General features: G+C 47.4%; 2 protein-coding genes across 3 annotated transcripts in view; one reads left to right on the top strand and one right to left on the bottom strand.

The window, feature by feature from the left end:
* The window catches only part of slx4ip (SLX4 interacting protein), a 54,793-nt gene extending 52,768 nt beyond the window's left edge, over nucleotides 1–2,025 (top strand). The window contains exons 7-8 of the mRNA XM_076285494.1: nucleotides 66–172; nucleotides 309–2,025. Coding sequence (XP_076141609.1) covers nucleotides 66–172; nucleotides 309–1,197 — 996 coding nt within the window. The 3' untranslated portion in view covers nucleotides 1,198–2,025. The remainder of the gene's footprint in view (nucleotides 1–65; nucleotides 173–308) is intronic.
* Nucleotides 2,026–2,496: 471 nt separating this feature from the next.
* Nucleotides 2,497–15,444, bottom strand: part of jag1b (jagged canonical Notch ligand 1b) — a 33,009-nt gene continuing 20,061 nt past the window's right edge. Inside the window, exons 11-25 of one of the 2 annotated variants that reach the window (XM_076285493.1) lie at nucleotides 14,868–15,041; nucleotides 14,331–14,481; nucleotides 12,807–12,971; nucleotides 12,338–12,451; nucleotides 12,030–12,143; nucleotides 11,732–11,845; nucleotides 10,878–10,994; nucleotides 9,890–9,917; nucleotides 9,247–9,332; nucleotides 7,704–7,817; nucleotides 7,394–7,503; nucleotides 6,938–7,180; nucleotides 5,744–5,875; nucleotides 5,249–5,393; nucleotides 2,497–4,516 (exon numbers count right to left, since the gene is read on the bottom strand). In XM_076285493.1, the coding sequence (XP_076141608.1) occupies nucleotides 4,059–4,516; nucleotides 5,249–5,393; nucleotides 5,744–5,875; nucleotides 6,938–7,180; nucleotides 7,394–7,503; nucleotides 7,704–7,817; nucleotides 9,247–9,332; nucleotides 9,890–9,917; nucleotides 10,878–10,994; nucleotides 11,732–11,845; nucleotides 12,030–12,143; nucleotides 12,338–12,451; nucleotides 12,807–12,971; nucleotides 14,331–14,481; nucleotides 14,868–15,041 (2,265 nt within the window). In that variant the 3' untranslated portion in view covers nucleotides 2,497–4,058. The remainder of the gene's footprint in view (nucleotides 4,517–5,248; nucleotides 5,394–5,743; nucleotides 5,876–6,937; nucleotides 7,181–7,393; nucleotides 7,504–7,703; nucleotides 7,818–9,246; nucleotides 9,333–9,889; nucleotides 9,918–10,877; nucleotides 10,995–11,731; nucleotides 11,846–12,029; nucleotides 12,144–12,337; nucleotides 12,452–12,806; nucleotides 12,972–14,330; nucleotides 14,482–14,867; nucleotides 15,042–15,444) is intronic. The other variant, XM_076285492.1, reaches the window with a different exon arrangement.

The following is a 15,444-nucleotide window of genomic DNA, read 5'->3' as shown; positions in this document are numbered from 1 at the left end:
AGTGGCCAAACATAATATTTTTTAGTTCGCTCTAAACATTTTTTATGCTGTTTGTCTTTTTTGAGGAGGAACAGGGTGGACAAAGCAGCTCGGAGTATTTTTCCGGACGGGGCGAAACCCTAGACCCATTAAACAGCTCAGCAATAACAAAGAGGACCGCCCTTCAAAAGATGTGAGTTACCATCCAACACAAAACTTTTTCCAATGCTGGGAACGTGACAATAAAGAGAGCTTAGACAAAAACACACACACACACACTTCAGAAGGTCGGTCTCTTTTGCTCACAGCTGTTACCGTGTTTTTCACAGCGTAAAGCAAGCAAGCGCCCAGGTCGACCCCAGAAACCCTAACCCACTGAACAAAAACTACGGCAAGCCGGAGGCACTGAGCCTGTCCAGTTCGTCCGCAGCGGCGCAGGGAGATGTGGTGCCACCACTCTCCGGTCCCAGGGATGTGGGTGGGCGCGTGGTTGTCGGTGGGCTCCTGGGGGGCATGGTGGCGAGCTCCGCGGGCGCCTGCCTGGAGGGGGGAGAAGGTGAAGTGCTGGCGCCTCGCTCCAGACCCAGGAATGAGCGCTCGGGGACCGCAAGCCGGAAAGTGTCTGCCAACCCACAGCAGCAGGAGAGCAACAGTGACCCCACCACCTCCACCACCACCACCGTTCCCCCACAAGCCCAGCCCTGCGTGGGGGATGACAGCAGCAGCAGCAACAACAACAGCGGCAGCCGCAGGAGCAGGAAAAGAGCCATCTGCCTACAGGCGGGCCTGCTTAAGCAAAACGCAAAGCGTCTCTGCGTCAGAGGGAGTTCAGAGCCAACCACAGAGGTGCAGCAGCAGTCTGACAGCTCCAAGAGGGCCTCAACAAGGAGCTCCGTGCCTGGACCCTCTCCCTGTTCGCCACCACCACCACCACCACCTTCTCCGCAGCTATTGGAGTGTGTGCTAGAGGTGGAACAAGAGGCGGAACATGGTAATCAGTCCGGGCGACTCCCCCTCCGCGTCAGTAACGCGGAGCAGACAAACTCGAGCAGGCTGGCCGCAAGTCTGAGAGGCCTATCTGTCAAGCCTGTATCCTCTGGCTCCTCTATTGGTTCCAGACTTGCCGCCAAGGAGGAGAAGGAGGAGCGGGAGGAGGAGGAGGGGGGGAGGCAGAGCGCAGCCAGAACATCTCGACTACGGCGGCCCAAAAAGTCCTGAGGGAGCTGGGCCTGCTGCAGTAAAGATGCCTGACGCCACGCAAAATGGATGTTGCTGCATGTCTCTGCACACTGCGCTTTGTCTCTGATGCACCCACACAGTCATGGAATCTCTCTCTCCCTCTCCCTTTCACACACACACACACTTACTCAGTCTAAATGTCTCTCGTGCACAATCAGTATCATACGTTTTCCCTGTCTTTGTCATATTACTTTAGTCTGGAATGGGAGTCTACATGAGTTGGTTCCAACAAATTGTAAATGAGAAACGTAAATAAATAACAACGCATTCACACATACTCAAAACATTAAACCGTGTACTGTGAAGAACTAAAGACTTAATCTTCTACTGAAGATTTGAATTTCAGACTACTAGGAGCCACGGAGGACGCCCATGGCAAGAAGCCCAAATCACCCTGGCTCCATGTGTCTGAAATATCAAATCTTCAGGCTTTAGCAGAGATCTATGATTGATTTCTGTGTGTTTTCACATACAAAAAATGCCTTTAAGTAGTTTTCGTCTGTTGCCCTGGAGCCAACTTATTTGCTCGTCATGGCGATCAGGATAGGATGGTTTGTTTGTCTTTGTTGTTGCCAAACAATTTTTGTGAGAAGACGTAGTTCCGTTTACGCTTATGATTAGAAGTCAACATTCCACTTGCATGTCACACACATCATTTCTCATAAACACATGACGGTACAAACAACCTCTGTCTTTTTTACCCATACATTTGTACTTACATCATGCAAGGGCATCTGGCTGTAATTAATTAGAGTGGCACACATACTATCTGTAACCAACTATTTTGATTGTTTATGTAATAAAAAAAATGCTGAAAGTTTTTTTCTTTGTAGTCAAACCCTTTGCAAACTAACCAGTATACGAGCAATTCATGCATGCACAAAATCTATAGCGGTGCGGTTTTCTTCCAATGTGACAAATTGGTCTGGCCTGTCTCTTGGGTTCCCCTTGAGCTGTTTGTGTATACAACAAAAATTCAAATCACTGTCATTCAAATGGTATCCACTCAAAGCAACAATAAGTGGCATCAGTAAAAAAGAAGTTCTGCAGTAACAGATATACAATTAAGTTACCTGTTGCTTTTCTTCTGCTTAATGTTTCTTACTGTTGTTAGGAGGGAAAGTTCTGGTCAATCATGGCCTTAGTGCTGTTAGCACTATATAAATAAAATTTAATTGAACACAAAGATGGGCAACTTGCCATATAGGGAGTGCAATAAATCTCCAAAAGTGCACAACAAATGACAAATCCATTTTGAACAACTTTTAATTCTCTTTTCATACAAAATATTTAATAAATATGACTTCAAAAAAAAAAAATATTGCCAGGAACACCTCAAAAAAAACATTCTGAAGTTTTAACACTAATGTCAAAAGTTGAACACAAAATGTCAATGTGGTTTCAAAGGATTTTTACAAATGAACGAAATATGATGGTTTGCCTTTTTTTTTTTTTTAAATGAAGAGCCTTTTAAAAAAAAAAAAAACAACACACACAACAGTCCATGTACACAGCAAAAAAAGAGCGTATAACAGACTACCAAAGAGCAAGGCAGTTTTCTACAGTGTTCCCATTGGCCCCTTTACTGTTCAAGTATTCAATGCCTAGCTTATGACGTCATGCAATCTAAAGCCAGAGAAGTGAAATGGTGCAGCATAGTGAAGCATGTGTTACCTCAGGCACAAAGCAGACGGACAGTTTTGCTTGTCATGGGGTTTGTCGTGAGTGGGCAACCAATAAGCTGCTGAAGATTATTGTTCCCTTAAAGCAATTGCCGTCTTATATTTGTGGCAAGCAATCTGTCTGCCACTGCGTTATAAGTAAAAACGGCAAAGCAGCCATTTTCTGTTGATTATTTTTCCTTTCTCACTTGCTTTTCGTACTTAAAAAAAGAAGTCCTGACAATATGAATGTGAAAGATAGACCTTTTACACATCTGATTTTTTTTTGTATAAAGACCAAGACGTTTGGTCTTTTATAAATTTTGGCATTTTGAAACACAAAACAAAGTTGTCATCAAAAATAAAAAAAAAGCTGTAAGCTTACAAAGCTATCAAAACCTTCAAACCTAGACAGTACATATAAATAAAAAAGGAATGGTATTTTAAGGCTCTTGATTATTAAGTTAATAAATCAAATATACACAGTGATTAATTGGAAAATGTACATATCTACACAAAATGATCTAGATTGACACTTTGAAATTCTTCATATGGCAGCGACTGCTGACAGACCCAACCCGCCCCAAGAAAAAAAATAATAAATAATAAAGTTTTTTTTTTTTCATTATTATTTTCATTTCTGATGGTTGCTGTGGTGTGAAACTGTAAGGGCACTTTCTGTACGTAACCATGGTGAACCAATCAGAGAGCCCTTCTACGTAACCTGGACTCTCCATGTCCTTTTAGCTTTTTGTCAAAATAAACAATATATATATAAAAAGTAATACTTGCAAACGTGTTGCAAAATACACTGTGTCAGGGGTATAATGTCAAGATACACTCACATATCCGCCTGTTCAATGTTTGAAATGTGGCAGGAGGGTACTTGAAACTATTTTTTTTTTTGCATATATGTGAAATGCAGCACTTGGTAATCCGGCCAACCACAGCAACTATCAATAGCCAGTGTAAACCAGCTTGTCAAAACTTAAATTAACACAGGGATTCTATGCAAATAATAACCTTAGAGTCAAGAATATGACGAAACAGTTTAAGAACTACACATCCCCTCATACCCTTGGCCTCGTCCCAATTGCCAAAACATGGAACAGGAAGGCGGAATTGGGTTTTCCGGGGGCTTGTAGGGTTTTGGTTTTTGCATGACAACACAGTTGCCTGCTATACAATATAGTCCACCCTGTTTAAGCTCTGTGCTGTTTCCAAGTCTCTGTTGTCTTGCTTATTAGTCCAGTTTGGGTTTTTATTGGATGTGCGCTCTTCCCTCTCCACAAGCGTGTAGGCCGGTTGCTTGGTGAACCGGGCCTTCTGCAGGTGCTTGTCCACGTCCTCATCCTCCGCCTCGGGGTTGTGTGTCCTAATTTTGGCGATTATGGAGTTCTTGCCCTCATAGTCTTTTATAGCCACGGTGTGGGCGCCGTGCTTCTCGATGGGATTCTTGATCTGGTTGAGTTGCTCACGCACGTTGTTGGTCGTGTTGTCCTCGGCAGCTGCTGAGGCTGCCGTGTTGCCATGGCTGCTCTGTTTTCGGCGGCGACGGATGCACCAGAGGAAGGCAGAGGCCAAAGCCAGAATCCAGACGACAATGAAGATGGAGCTGAGCAAGGGGACCAGGTAGTCTGAGGAAGACACAGATGCATTCAGTATTGACTCAAACTGCCATTTATCACAGCTGAAATGTCTGCTACAAAACAGAGATGACCTCAGCTTTCATTTTAATATCAAGGTTACCAGTGTAGACATCAGGCCTGACGTACAAAACTGCCCTGGTGCCTGCTCTGACAGATACATAGTTGGAAGCCAAATTATAGTGCATTCCAACGGTAATCAGGAAAATTACTTTGAGCATGAATAAACCCCAGAGTTAACATAATTAAGAGGGGATGTGATCCTAATGTCTCATTTTAACCTCGCTCACTAGGAAAAAAGAATTTGCTTTGTGACAAGCTGGCGACTAGCAGTCTGGGAGCGGGAGGTCTACTGCTGCCATTTTGATAAATGACACTACTGAGGGTGACCCAAGCGTCCAATTGAAGCCCTCTCCAGCTGGCAGGCCCAGGCCCAGACTTCTCTCTGCATAAGCCTGCAGCAACAGGGCTCCTCCGAGAGAGTAGAGAGTGAGGCTCCGCTCAAAAAGAGAGAGAAAATGACCTGGCCGTGACTGAGGAGGAGAAGGAGGTGGTCTACTCTGAGGGGCCAAGGCCAGGGTTTCTAAAAAACACCCCGGGGGCCCTGGGAGAACATTACCAGAGGCCCCCGCTCCGCTCGGCACTCTCTGTTGTTCTTCCAAAGTTGTGGGTGCCTGCCTAGAACTTGCCAAAGGCGTTAGACCACAGTAGGGGGGTTCTCACCGGTTTTGCTGGGTCTCCGGTGCACACGGACTTCTGTGATGGCAGCGATGATGGAGTTGTTGCCATTCCTCTTGCTCACCAGGTCGATGATCCAGTCGGTGATCTCTTTCACAGGGCTCCGGTCCATCCTGGGCTCATCAGTTGACTTAAGAGAGAGGAATAAGAAAGTGGACTTTGAGGGGAGAGCAATCTTGGCAGCACTGTCTGCTGTAGAGCAACATGATTCTCTTTTTACGCTCCTATGGTGTTTTGTTTTACTCGCTTGGCCACTTTGTCTTTTTGAGGGAGTAAAAAAACTCCACAAATTGTGCCACAAAATCATGTCCAATCCATGCAGAGAAGACCTCAGAAGTCTTCACAGCACTCAAGAGAATTTATTTCCTATTGCCCATCCCGGCCCCTCTATACTGACACACACACATATATACACACATATACACACATATATATATATACACATACACACACACACACACACACACACAATGGACTTACAATGCTGACGTGGATCTCGTTGCTCGCTGAAGGCGACGGCTCACAGGTGATGGTCACCGAGTGCTCTACGGACAGGTTTCTCACCAGGTAGAGATTCCTCAGCTCGTTGCAAATGTTCTCAATGCTCTTGCCCTAGACGACACAACAGAAAGCCACAGTTAAGTTTTCAGAGCACTCAAACATTACGATATAACCTTTCAACTTTGGCTTTGTTTTGTTTCCCCCCACATTCACAGCCTGTTTTACCCAGTCACTGGGGTAAGCTTTTGGTTTTAAATGAATTGGGATGTACTGGGCTTTTGAAGGGAAAAGCCCGCTGGGAGAGTGGTTTCAAAGCATTCAGAGGGAGAGCGAGGGCATGACAAACAAGAGACACGGAATCGGGCGATGTGACCGAGTTAACAAAAACTGAAACACAATTGAGTTATTAAAGATGAGGCTGAGGATGATGGAGCCCAAATGAAAGACAGGCAGACATGAGGGCTACTCTCTCTGTCCAGTCACCACACTCGGCACGCTCAAAGGCAGCACTGCTTATGCCATGGTCACAGGCCGTTGACAGGCCGACCACAGGCTCACGCATTTGTCACTGTCCTCAGTCACGCCCGCTCGACATCTCCTGCCAGCCAATTATGACTGGTTGGTGTAGAGTCGCCCATGGTCACTTACAGAGACTCAAGCTCACGGGATATTGGCATTGAGTAGGGAGGGTGGTGGGGTGGGATTATGGGTTTGGTATGCCCCGGGATGCAGTCACGGGATATTAGCGGAGGAATGCTGTAGCCCAGGGACGAGGGGTCTGGAGACAGGACAAAAAGAAAAACACAGGCTTCGGAGACGGGACGAGGAGATGGGGAGAGAAAGAGAAAGAGGGGGGAGAGAGAGAAAGAGGGGGGAGAGAGAGAAAAAAACGGGGGAGAGAGAGAGAAGCCTCTGCTTGGCTGGAAAACTTTCCCCACGAGGCACATCCCGGGGTCTTAAGAGAACCTGATCTTCCATGGCCCACTACTCCGCATGCACTATTGAATTAGGGCAGTGGGGAGGAGGGAGAAAACAGGAGGAGAGAGAGGATGTGGCCACAATTCCCATAATTCAATCTCTCTCTCACCCTCCCTCTTTCTCTCTTTCTATACCCCTCTATCCTTCTATCCCTCTCTCCTTCTCTGTGTGTCTCTGTCTGCAGCTATGACTCACCTCAGGAGGCATGATGTCCTTGTTGAATGTGAATATGATGTTGGCACAGCTGTTGTCTTGGTAAGCGGAGCCGGGGTGGCATTTGGAGGGTGGCGGCGATGCGACGCTGGGCCAGCACTCTCCCAGGTCGGGGCACGGCTTTTTGAAACACTGGTCCTCCTTAATGGGCATGCACTGCTGACCCATGGGGCACCCTCCTCTGCCTTTACCGCTGATCCGACAGGACCTGGGGCCGCACCACATCTGCACAACAAAGAAGACAAAGATAAAAGTAAAAGGCAAGGCAAGTTTATTTATATAGCGCATTTCATACACAGGGGTAAGTCAATGTGCTTTACATAAACAAAAGCAAAGAATAAAACGACTATCTGCCTCCCACTGCGCCCACATTTGATCATGTTAGAGTGACTGAGGAGGAGATGCTTGAGAGACAATGAGAGTGGCTGTCTGACGTACCCTGGTGCAGATGACTTTCCCACTCATGCACTGGCAGGTGTTGCAATCCTCCTCCCACTTCCTGCCGTCCGTCATGACATGTCCATTGATAAGGCAAGGCTGACCGGTAACTGAAAACAAAAACATGGCTGTTAAATTAAGCATAGCACAAGACGGTGGCAGAGACCGGCACGTCGCACATACACTTGCCTGGTCACCTGAGACCCAAAAAAGTGCTACTGCAACTAATGTTATTGGAAGATGCGCTTGAACATGGAACCCATTAATAGCCAAGAACCACAATGAAAACCATGAGATCAGTGATGCCCACCTTCCTGACACTGTATTCCGGTGCGTCCAGATGGACACAGGCAGCGATAGCCGTTGATCTCGTCCACACAGGTGGAGCCAGGAGCACAGGGAGAAGACTGGCACTCGTTTATGTCTGAAAAGGAAAGGAGTCAAGGAGGTAAGGAGGTGATTATTAGACACACCTTACTGAACAATCACCAACACTCAACCACCCACATTATCAATTGTCCTCAACAGTCAGGGCTGAGAGCAAAGTCAACAGGGTGCTAAAGAGCTCTACTGAAGTGAAAAAAGTGTTGTTGACATAATCTAGATCATTTGTCATCTGAAATTTCTAATTTTCCCACCATTGATCGAGATTCTCAGTGTGGAAATGTCACACCATCCCACACTGTTGGAAATTAAAATTAAAGACTAGTGAACTAGCTGAACAAGTCTGACACTCCCAATCCAGACATGCAGTGCGGCGCATACCGAAGGCCTGGGAAACAAAATCAAACGTACCATTTAAATTGGCTCCTTGTACATGTCTGTTACCACAAACATTAGCCTAGAAATCTAGACGCACCCTAGCGGCGGCAAATTAATTTGCTCAGCCTGTACGTCTAGTATCAAACCATAGGGATTTCTATTGGCTGACGCCGTGGACGTCATCCAATCACAGCGCTCTATTTTGTTAGAGTCTTAAGGCGGGCTTAACAGAAAGACGACAGTCCTGCGACGGTAGCAACAAGGAAGGTGGCTATGGCGAACGAAGAGCGGTTGTTTGAATCGGCGTTGGCGTCAACTTTGGAGGAGTTGGACAACACAATGCACTTAAGTCATTTCTTTCGAAGAAGGATGTATTTGCCGTTTTGCCAACCGGATACGGTAACTGTTTTCATCGCTCTGGCCACGTCATCCTGCTCTTTGTTCTGATTGGTCGTAGCGCTGGCCTATTGCATGCCTAGGCAGTTTGAAAGACAATTCTCTGCCCGCCCCTTGGATTAAGCGAGGTGAATGGTTCAATTCCAGACTATACATTTCAATGATATAGGATGGCCTGCCAGGCTACACAAACATGCTATTCAAAAAAAAAAACTGTCACAGACAGACAGGTTGTAAAAAAAACAAACTCCTAATAAAAAGCCGTATACCCACTGATGGGTTTGGTTGGGAACGCCTGGAGACTGCAGACGAGTAATGGTTGGTCTCGTAAGCCTGCGTTCCCTCGTCCCCCCTCCAGAGGCGGAGAAGGTGTGGTGGCCTGGGGAGAGCCGGAGTACCATAGAGCAGCACTGCGCCGCACTGGGGGTTTGGCGAGCGGAACTAATTGGATGGCTAGACCTTCCATTTGCGTTCTCCTATGGCTATGGCTGTTCCCTAGTCCCCCTGCAAGAGCTGCCTTCATAACGGAGCATCGTCCAGCACTGGGATAGAGGAGGGATCCGACATGGATGATCGGCTGATCCTAGAGGATCATCAAGCCATTTGCCAGAGGGGGACAGTGGAGTGAGGGTGGGGGGCGAGGGGGTAGGAAAGGGGACAGTGACTCGAGGGGAGAGGGGAAGGCTGGGACTTACTTATGCGACAGTCTGGACCGGCGAACCCCGGGGCGCACTCACAGCGGTACCAGTTGTCTCCGTCCACACATGTTCCACTGTTATAGCTGAAAAGGGAGAAGGAGACCAGGGTCAGTCCCAGTTCAGCAGCACCACCCAAAAGACACACACACACACACACACACGCACACAGCGCCAAAGTCAAAGTACAGTGTGAATAATCCTCCTGATGGATTTGAAGGAAACTAAATTGAACATGCTCCCTCTGACCACAAGAGTTCAAAAGCATGAGTCATACTAAAGTGTCAAACGTTTCTGCTTTTACTCTGGAATCCCCCCCCATCCTTTCCCTTGGAGGAAAGGAACACCACCATTTATTTACCTAGTTAAAGGACGTATGAACATGCACCCACGAGCAGCAAACTGAAAAGGCCTGGAGGGCTTGAGAGCAGTTGAACTGTAAGTCATGAGCAGAGTGCACAATGGAGCCGCCCGCTGCTGACTCGGAGTGCACCCTTGGAATGACAGTGGGGAAGGGAGGGGCCGCTTCCCAGCACCGCCACACTGCACACTGCAATGCACCGACTGTGAGAAAACAGTGTGCAGCTGCAGCCTTGTGTTTACAGGAGCTAAATGCTCTAGGAAATGTTTTGCCTGGACTTACCATGGGTGTGGATTGCAGTCGTTGGTATCTGAAAGAGAGAGAGAGAGAGAGAGAGAGAGAGAAAGGGAGGGGAGAGAGTGGGAAGGAGTGAAAGAAAGAAAGAGAGAGTAAGTTTGTTTTATTTCACACACGTATGACTTGAGACGACAAGATCACAACAGAGAACACGTCTGTGCCTGTGCGGATGGAATGGCTGATAATTCCTTGTCATTAACAGATACTGCATTCTGTTCCTCTCTGCTTCTGAAATGGGTTTTTATTTAACCCCTCCCTCCACCTCTCCCCTCCCCTGTTTCCCCTTCAGAAATGGTTAGGAATCCATATTTGCCCCAGTGCAGGCACACTAGGATGCCGGAGTACAGCAAGAGAAGAAGGAAGGGAAAGAGGAGATCGGAGGGGAGGGGGGGGAATGGGGCAGGGGTGGAGAGGGGAGGGGGAGAACATCTGTCTCCACTTTCCTCATTTCAAACTTTTTCCCTCTCTCTCTCCTTTTCTCTCTCTTTCTCTATCTCTCTCTGTCTTTCTCTATCTCTCTCTCATATGGCCAGCAGCAGTCTACAGCGTCCAGCCGGTATGTGTGTGAGAGAGAGGGAAGAGAGATGAAGGGGAAAGACAGAGGGCATGAAAGAAAAATAGCGAGGGAGAAGAAAAGAAATGGAAGAAAAAACAAACACAGAGAGGGACTTTCGGCTGAAGTAATAAAGGTTACTCGGCCACCTCCTCCTGTCTAGTTTTGTCTCCGCTCTTTTCCCCACTCTTACACTCCACCCAGCCAACCCTACTGGTCCCTCACCCTCCATTTCCCTCAGTGAAACTGGACATCATCACCTTACTCATAAATACTCTCACCTGCCTCATTGGTCAGATTAGAGGTGTCGTGTGTGTGTGTGTGTGTGTGTGTGTGTGGTGGGGGGTGGGGTATCTACTATGTGTGTGTTGGGCTGGGTGTACTGTATGTAGCCATGTTCCTGAGCTGAGATGCACTCACTCTCTGTGCAGGTGAGGCCCTCCCAGCCCTCCTTGCAGACGCAGGTGAAGGAGTCTCCGCTCACCACACACGTCCCTCCGTTCTCACAGGGGTTGGGCAGGCAGCTGCTGTTCTTTGCTGCAGAAGAGAAAGAGAGGGGGGAGAGGAGATGAGGGGAAGGGTGGCACTCTGGTGGAATTTAAATCCAGATCATGAGAACCGTGACCCAAAAACTCAACTCGCAACATTATTATTATTAAAAAAAAAAAAAAAAAGTTCTCAATAACAGTGGCTGCAGATTAATTACAAGAAAGCCGGGGGAGACAAAAAGAAAACGGGGGAAAAAAACAGTTTTTATTTTTGAGAATCAGTGGTCCCAAACGCCCCAAACTTTGGCGGAGATAACCTGTCTGATCAGGCTTTTGGGACAGATTAGTGTCAGCGCTTGCTGGCTCTGATGAAAAGGGAACGGGGCGGAGTGTTGATGGAGGGCGAGATAAGAATCCAGTGCGGGCATCTCCGTGGCCAGTACCCGCCGGCTTCACCTTACGCTGCCCTCAAACAAGAGTTTCGTATGACAGGCAGGTGTTGAGACTCTGCAATCCAACACCTTGCTCTTGCTCTTGCACTAGCGGAACACTTTCAGCTAATGCCCTTAAAGCCTCTAAATGCTGTCTAATCGGTTTAAAGGGCATCCTCGTTGTTAAAACTCACAGGAATGTCTTCGGAGCAATGCTGTCAGTTTCCTCTCTCCAAAAACACATCTTCTCTCCGGGCATGAGTGTGTTTAATGGCACCGTTAAAGGTCATGGCCTCTACCGAGGAGGTCGTTGTGTTGTTTACAGTATGTTGAAGGACAGTTGTGCGAAACTCACCGATGTTGCAGGTGGCGCCCTCCCAGCCCGGGGAGCACTTGCAGGTGAAGTTGTCCCCCTCATCCAGGCAGGTGCCCCCGTTGTTGCAGGTTGCCTCATCGCACTGGCTTTCACCTGTGGTGATGCCACAACAGTCAGGTTTTCGTAACAACAGAACACACACACACACACACTGTATACACAAACATACTCCTTTGCATACACACACTACACAAACATACCTACACACACACCCAGGGAGAAAGGAGGCTAAAGAACATAGGGCGGGGAAGAGAGAGGGGAAGGAGAGCTTTCTTACGGGAGTGGCAGGTTTTTCCCTTCCAGCCATTCCTGCATTCGCAGTAGAAGTCGTTCACCAGGTCTTGACATGTCCCTTTATTAAGGCAAGGGTTCAGGCGGCAGTCGTCAATGTCTGCAAGAGAAGGAGGTACAGAGGGTGAGAAAAAGTATGCAAGAGATAAGTACTTCTGTAACATGCACAAATCACCACAACAAGTACATCCTGTGAAATCCCAGCACAGAGATACCAGTGAGGAGATCAATCACTGATTTCGCACTGGTCTCCCTCCCAGCACAGAGCAATACTAGTGAAGAGATCAAACTCACTGATTTCGCAGTGGTCACCCTCCCAGCCGTCGGCACAGATGCACTTGTACACGCTGACTTTGTCGATACACGTTCCACCGTTTTCACACGGGTTGCTTTCGCAGTCGTTAATGTCTGGTTAAAAAAAGAAAAAGAGTGTGGGAGAGATGAAAATTTGGATGCATATCCGACCAAGGTTGTTTAGAACATATGAAGGTGTGTCTCAAATATTGTTTGGGTTAGGGCAGTGCTGTTGACATGTCCATAAACCACTGTAATGTGAAATGTCCTGTCTTCACATTATATCAAAGTTAAAAATCCCCCTTCAGTTAGACCAATAAAGACTAACAGCTACCACACCTCTCCCCTTGCACATCCAGTCAATAGTGTTAGTTTGTCTTACTATTTAGCATTCAATTGTTTGTTTTTGTTTTTCTATCTTACTCTCGTCAGTTGTTTATTTATTTATTTGTTTGTTTGTTGGGCTTACTCTCGTGACAGTAGGTGCCCCTGAAACCCTCCTGGCACTCGCAGGTGAACTGCCCGCCAGCCTGACTCCGGCATCGTCCGTGGGGACCGCACACGTTTGACGAGATGTAGCGTACGCCCTCGGGGGTGCTGTTAGACTTCACCGCAACTGTACAGCTGTCAATGACTGCGTGGGGGAAAAAAACGAGAACAGAAGCATTGTGATGTTCAGTCGCACAGAGAGAGAGAAAGAGAGAGAGCGAGCAAGAAAGAAAGAGAGAGAACAAAAAAGAGACAGAGAGAAAGAAAGAAAGAAAGAAAGAAAGAAAGAGAGAGATTAAGACAAAAGGCATACACGCATGAGGCCTCCGATGTGCAACAGAGCATTTTGCTCGTCTGTGTTTGTTATTGTTCTCCCTAATGTTCTGTGATGGCGAGACCACTATAATCCTCAGAAACGGGGAAGCAAAGCAGGATGATGCTTTTTTGATGCTGTTACGGCTTCTTGGACAATTTGGGATCTTTTTCGGGATGGTTTTTGCTGTTAAAATCTACCCAGTCTGTTCTTGGAAAGTGTGAGATGGTGTGACATGACTCTGTTCAAAAATGTCTAGTTCGTAGCCACTGCCAAGCGGACTTAAACACCGCTGAACTTAGAGAGAGGTTAGACCAACCGCAGTGCTCAATATCACACACACACACCTGTATACACATTGACACATGCACATAATCTTTTTCTCCAATACACACTCATCCACACACACACACACACACACACACACACACACACACACACACACACACACACACACACACACACACACACACACACACACACACACACACACACACACACACACACACACACACACACACACACACACACACACACACACACACACACACACACACACACACACACACACACACACACACACACACACACACACACACACACACACACACCAAAAAAACAGGGAATCCCACCAAGTCATTACCAAACCGAGAACACACACAGAGCTGTGAATAGTTTGCCAGATTTTCAGGAGAGCTGGGGCAAGAGAGAGAGGAAGTGGGGGAAGGTTGGGGGGTGGGGTTGGGGGGGTTAGAGAGGGCGGCTGTCCAGAGGGGTTACTGTCAAAAAGCCCGTCCTGGCAACAAAGGCCTGAAAGCCTCATGAAAGTGAATCTGAGCCCTCCTTTTCACTGATGTCTCCCCTGGGGGAACACGCAGTCTCCACTAAGCTAGCCTTACTCAGCAACTACACAATGACCTGCTACAAGGAGATCACTTTACAGAACGCCAGAGAGAGGGGGTGAGTCCGAGAGATAGAAAGAATAAAAGAAAGAAAGAAAGCAGGGTGAAGGAGATACAGAGAAAAGAAAAGAAAGAATGAGAGTGCGATAGGGATGACAAAAAAAAAAAGAAAGGACACCATGTGCGGATAGGGGGCGAAAAAGGTACACAGGGTAAAAGAGAAGATGAGAGCAGCTGAAAAGAGCTAGAATGAGAGAGAAAAGGGGTGAGTGTGTACAGTAGTTCTTACCTTGGCAAGCCGTGGTGCGGCAATGGTCTTTTAGGTGCGAGCAGTTCTTGCCCTCATAGTCGTCTGTGCACTTGCAGAAGTAGTCAGAGGCTAGGTTAAAACATGGGGCTCCGTTCTGACATGGATTGGGCTCGCAGTAATCGATGTCCAGCTGGATCGGGGAAAGGGGGGTGGGGGTGGGGGGTGGAATGGGGTACAAGATAAATAAATAAAAATGTGAGTGAGTGATGGAGGGAAGTGATATCCAACATTTTTGGAGGCTGAGGAAAGGCAGCACAGCCCACAGCATCCTCCCTACAGGACCTGCCAGGAAACGGAGCACTAAACGCCCCGACGAAGGAAAATAAATAAAAGGCAGATCTTTGAGAAAGCAGCCAGAAGCACAAGAAAGAGGAAAAAGGCAGAACAAAGCGGAGACAGAGAGAGTAAAAGAATAGAGTCAGGATTAAGGCACATCTTTTGCCACCTATAATTACATGGGACCTTTATTGGAAAGAGGGAGAGGAGAGATGGGGTACACGTTTTAGTGTTGCTCACCTGACACAGGTTACCTGAGAAACCAGCCAGGCACAGGCACTGGAAGCCGTTGACCTCGTCCTGACAGCGGCCACCGTTCAAGCACGGACTGCTGGCGCATTCATCGATGTCCTTCTCGCAGTTCTCCCCAGAGTAGCCTGGGGGACAGACGCAGCGGTAGCCATTGACCAAGTCCTGGTGAAGAAATTAGGAGACATACACATAAGTAGGAAGACTGGTTAGTTAGCTTTGCCTATCCACAGCAGAGAGCTGACCAGGCAAACCCTGGCCGTTTATAGACTTGGACATACGCAACGAGGATGTGGAAACAAGACTGCTGCCATGAGTGCAAATCCCAAACGAAAGGATCCTGCACTTTTTAGAGGCAGCAACTAATTCTTCAAGACAAACGATAAAAACAGCAGTTGCTGGTCTATGAAAACAAGTACGCCAATAACAACATGTGTAGACAAATATTACAAGAGGAGGAGGATACTAGCTGTGATTTGAGGAATGCGAGTCTTGGAAAAGTACGGGAAGAGGAGAAACAAAAACTCGGGGGAGAGTTTGGGAGTGGACGTTGTAAAGGCGCCCTAAT

The sequence above is a fragment of the Alosa pseudoharengus genome, unplaced genomic scaffold (genome assembly GCF_046254945.1).
Source record: "Alosa pseudoharengus isolate Yale_2024_CS ecotype anadromous, Long Island Sound unplaced genomic scaffold, YU_APseudo_1.1 YU_APseudo_1.1_scf_15, whole genome shotgun sequence".
Lineage (NCBI taxonomy): Eukaryota > Metazoa > Chordata > Actinopteri > Clupeiformes > Clupeidae > Alosa > Alosa pseudoharengus.
Note: the sequence above shows the minus strand (reverse complement) of the source record. Positions and strands in the feature narration are given on the sequence as shown.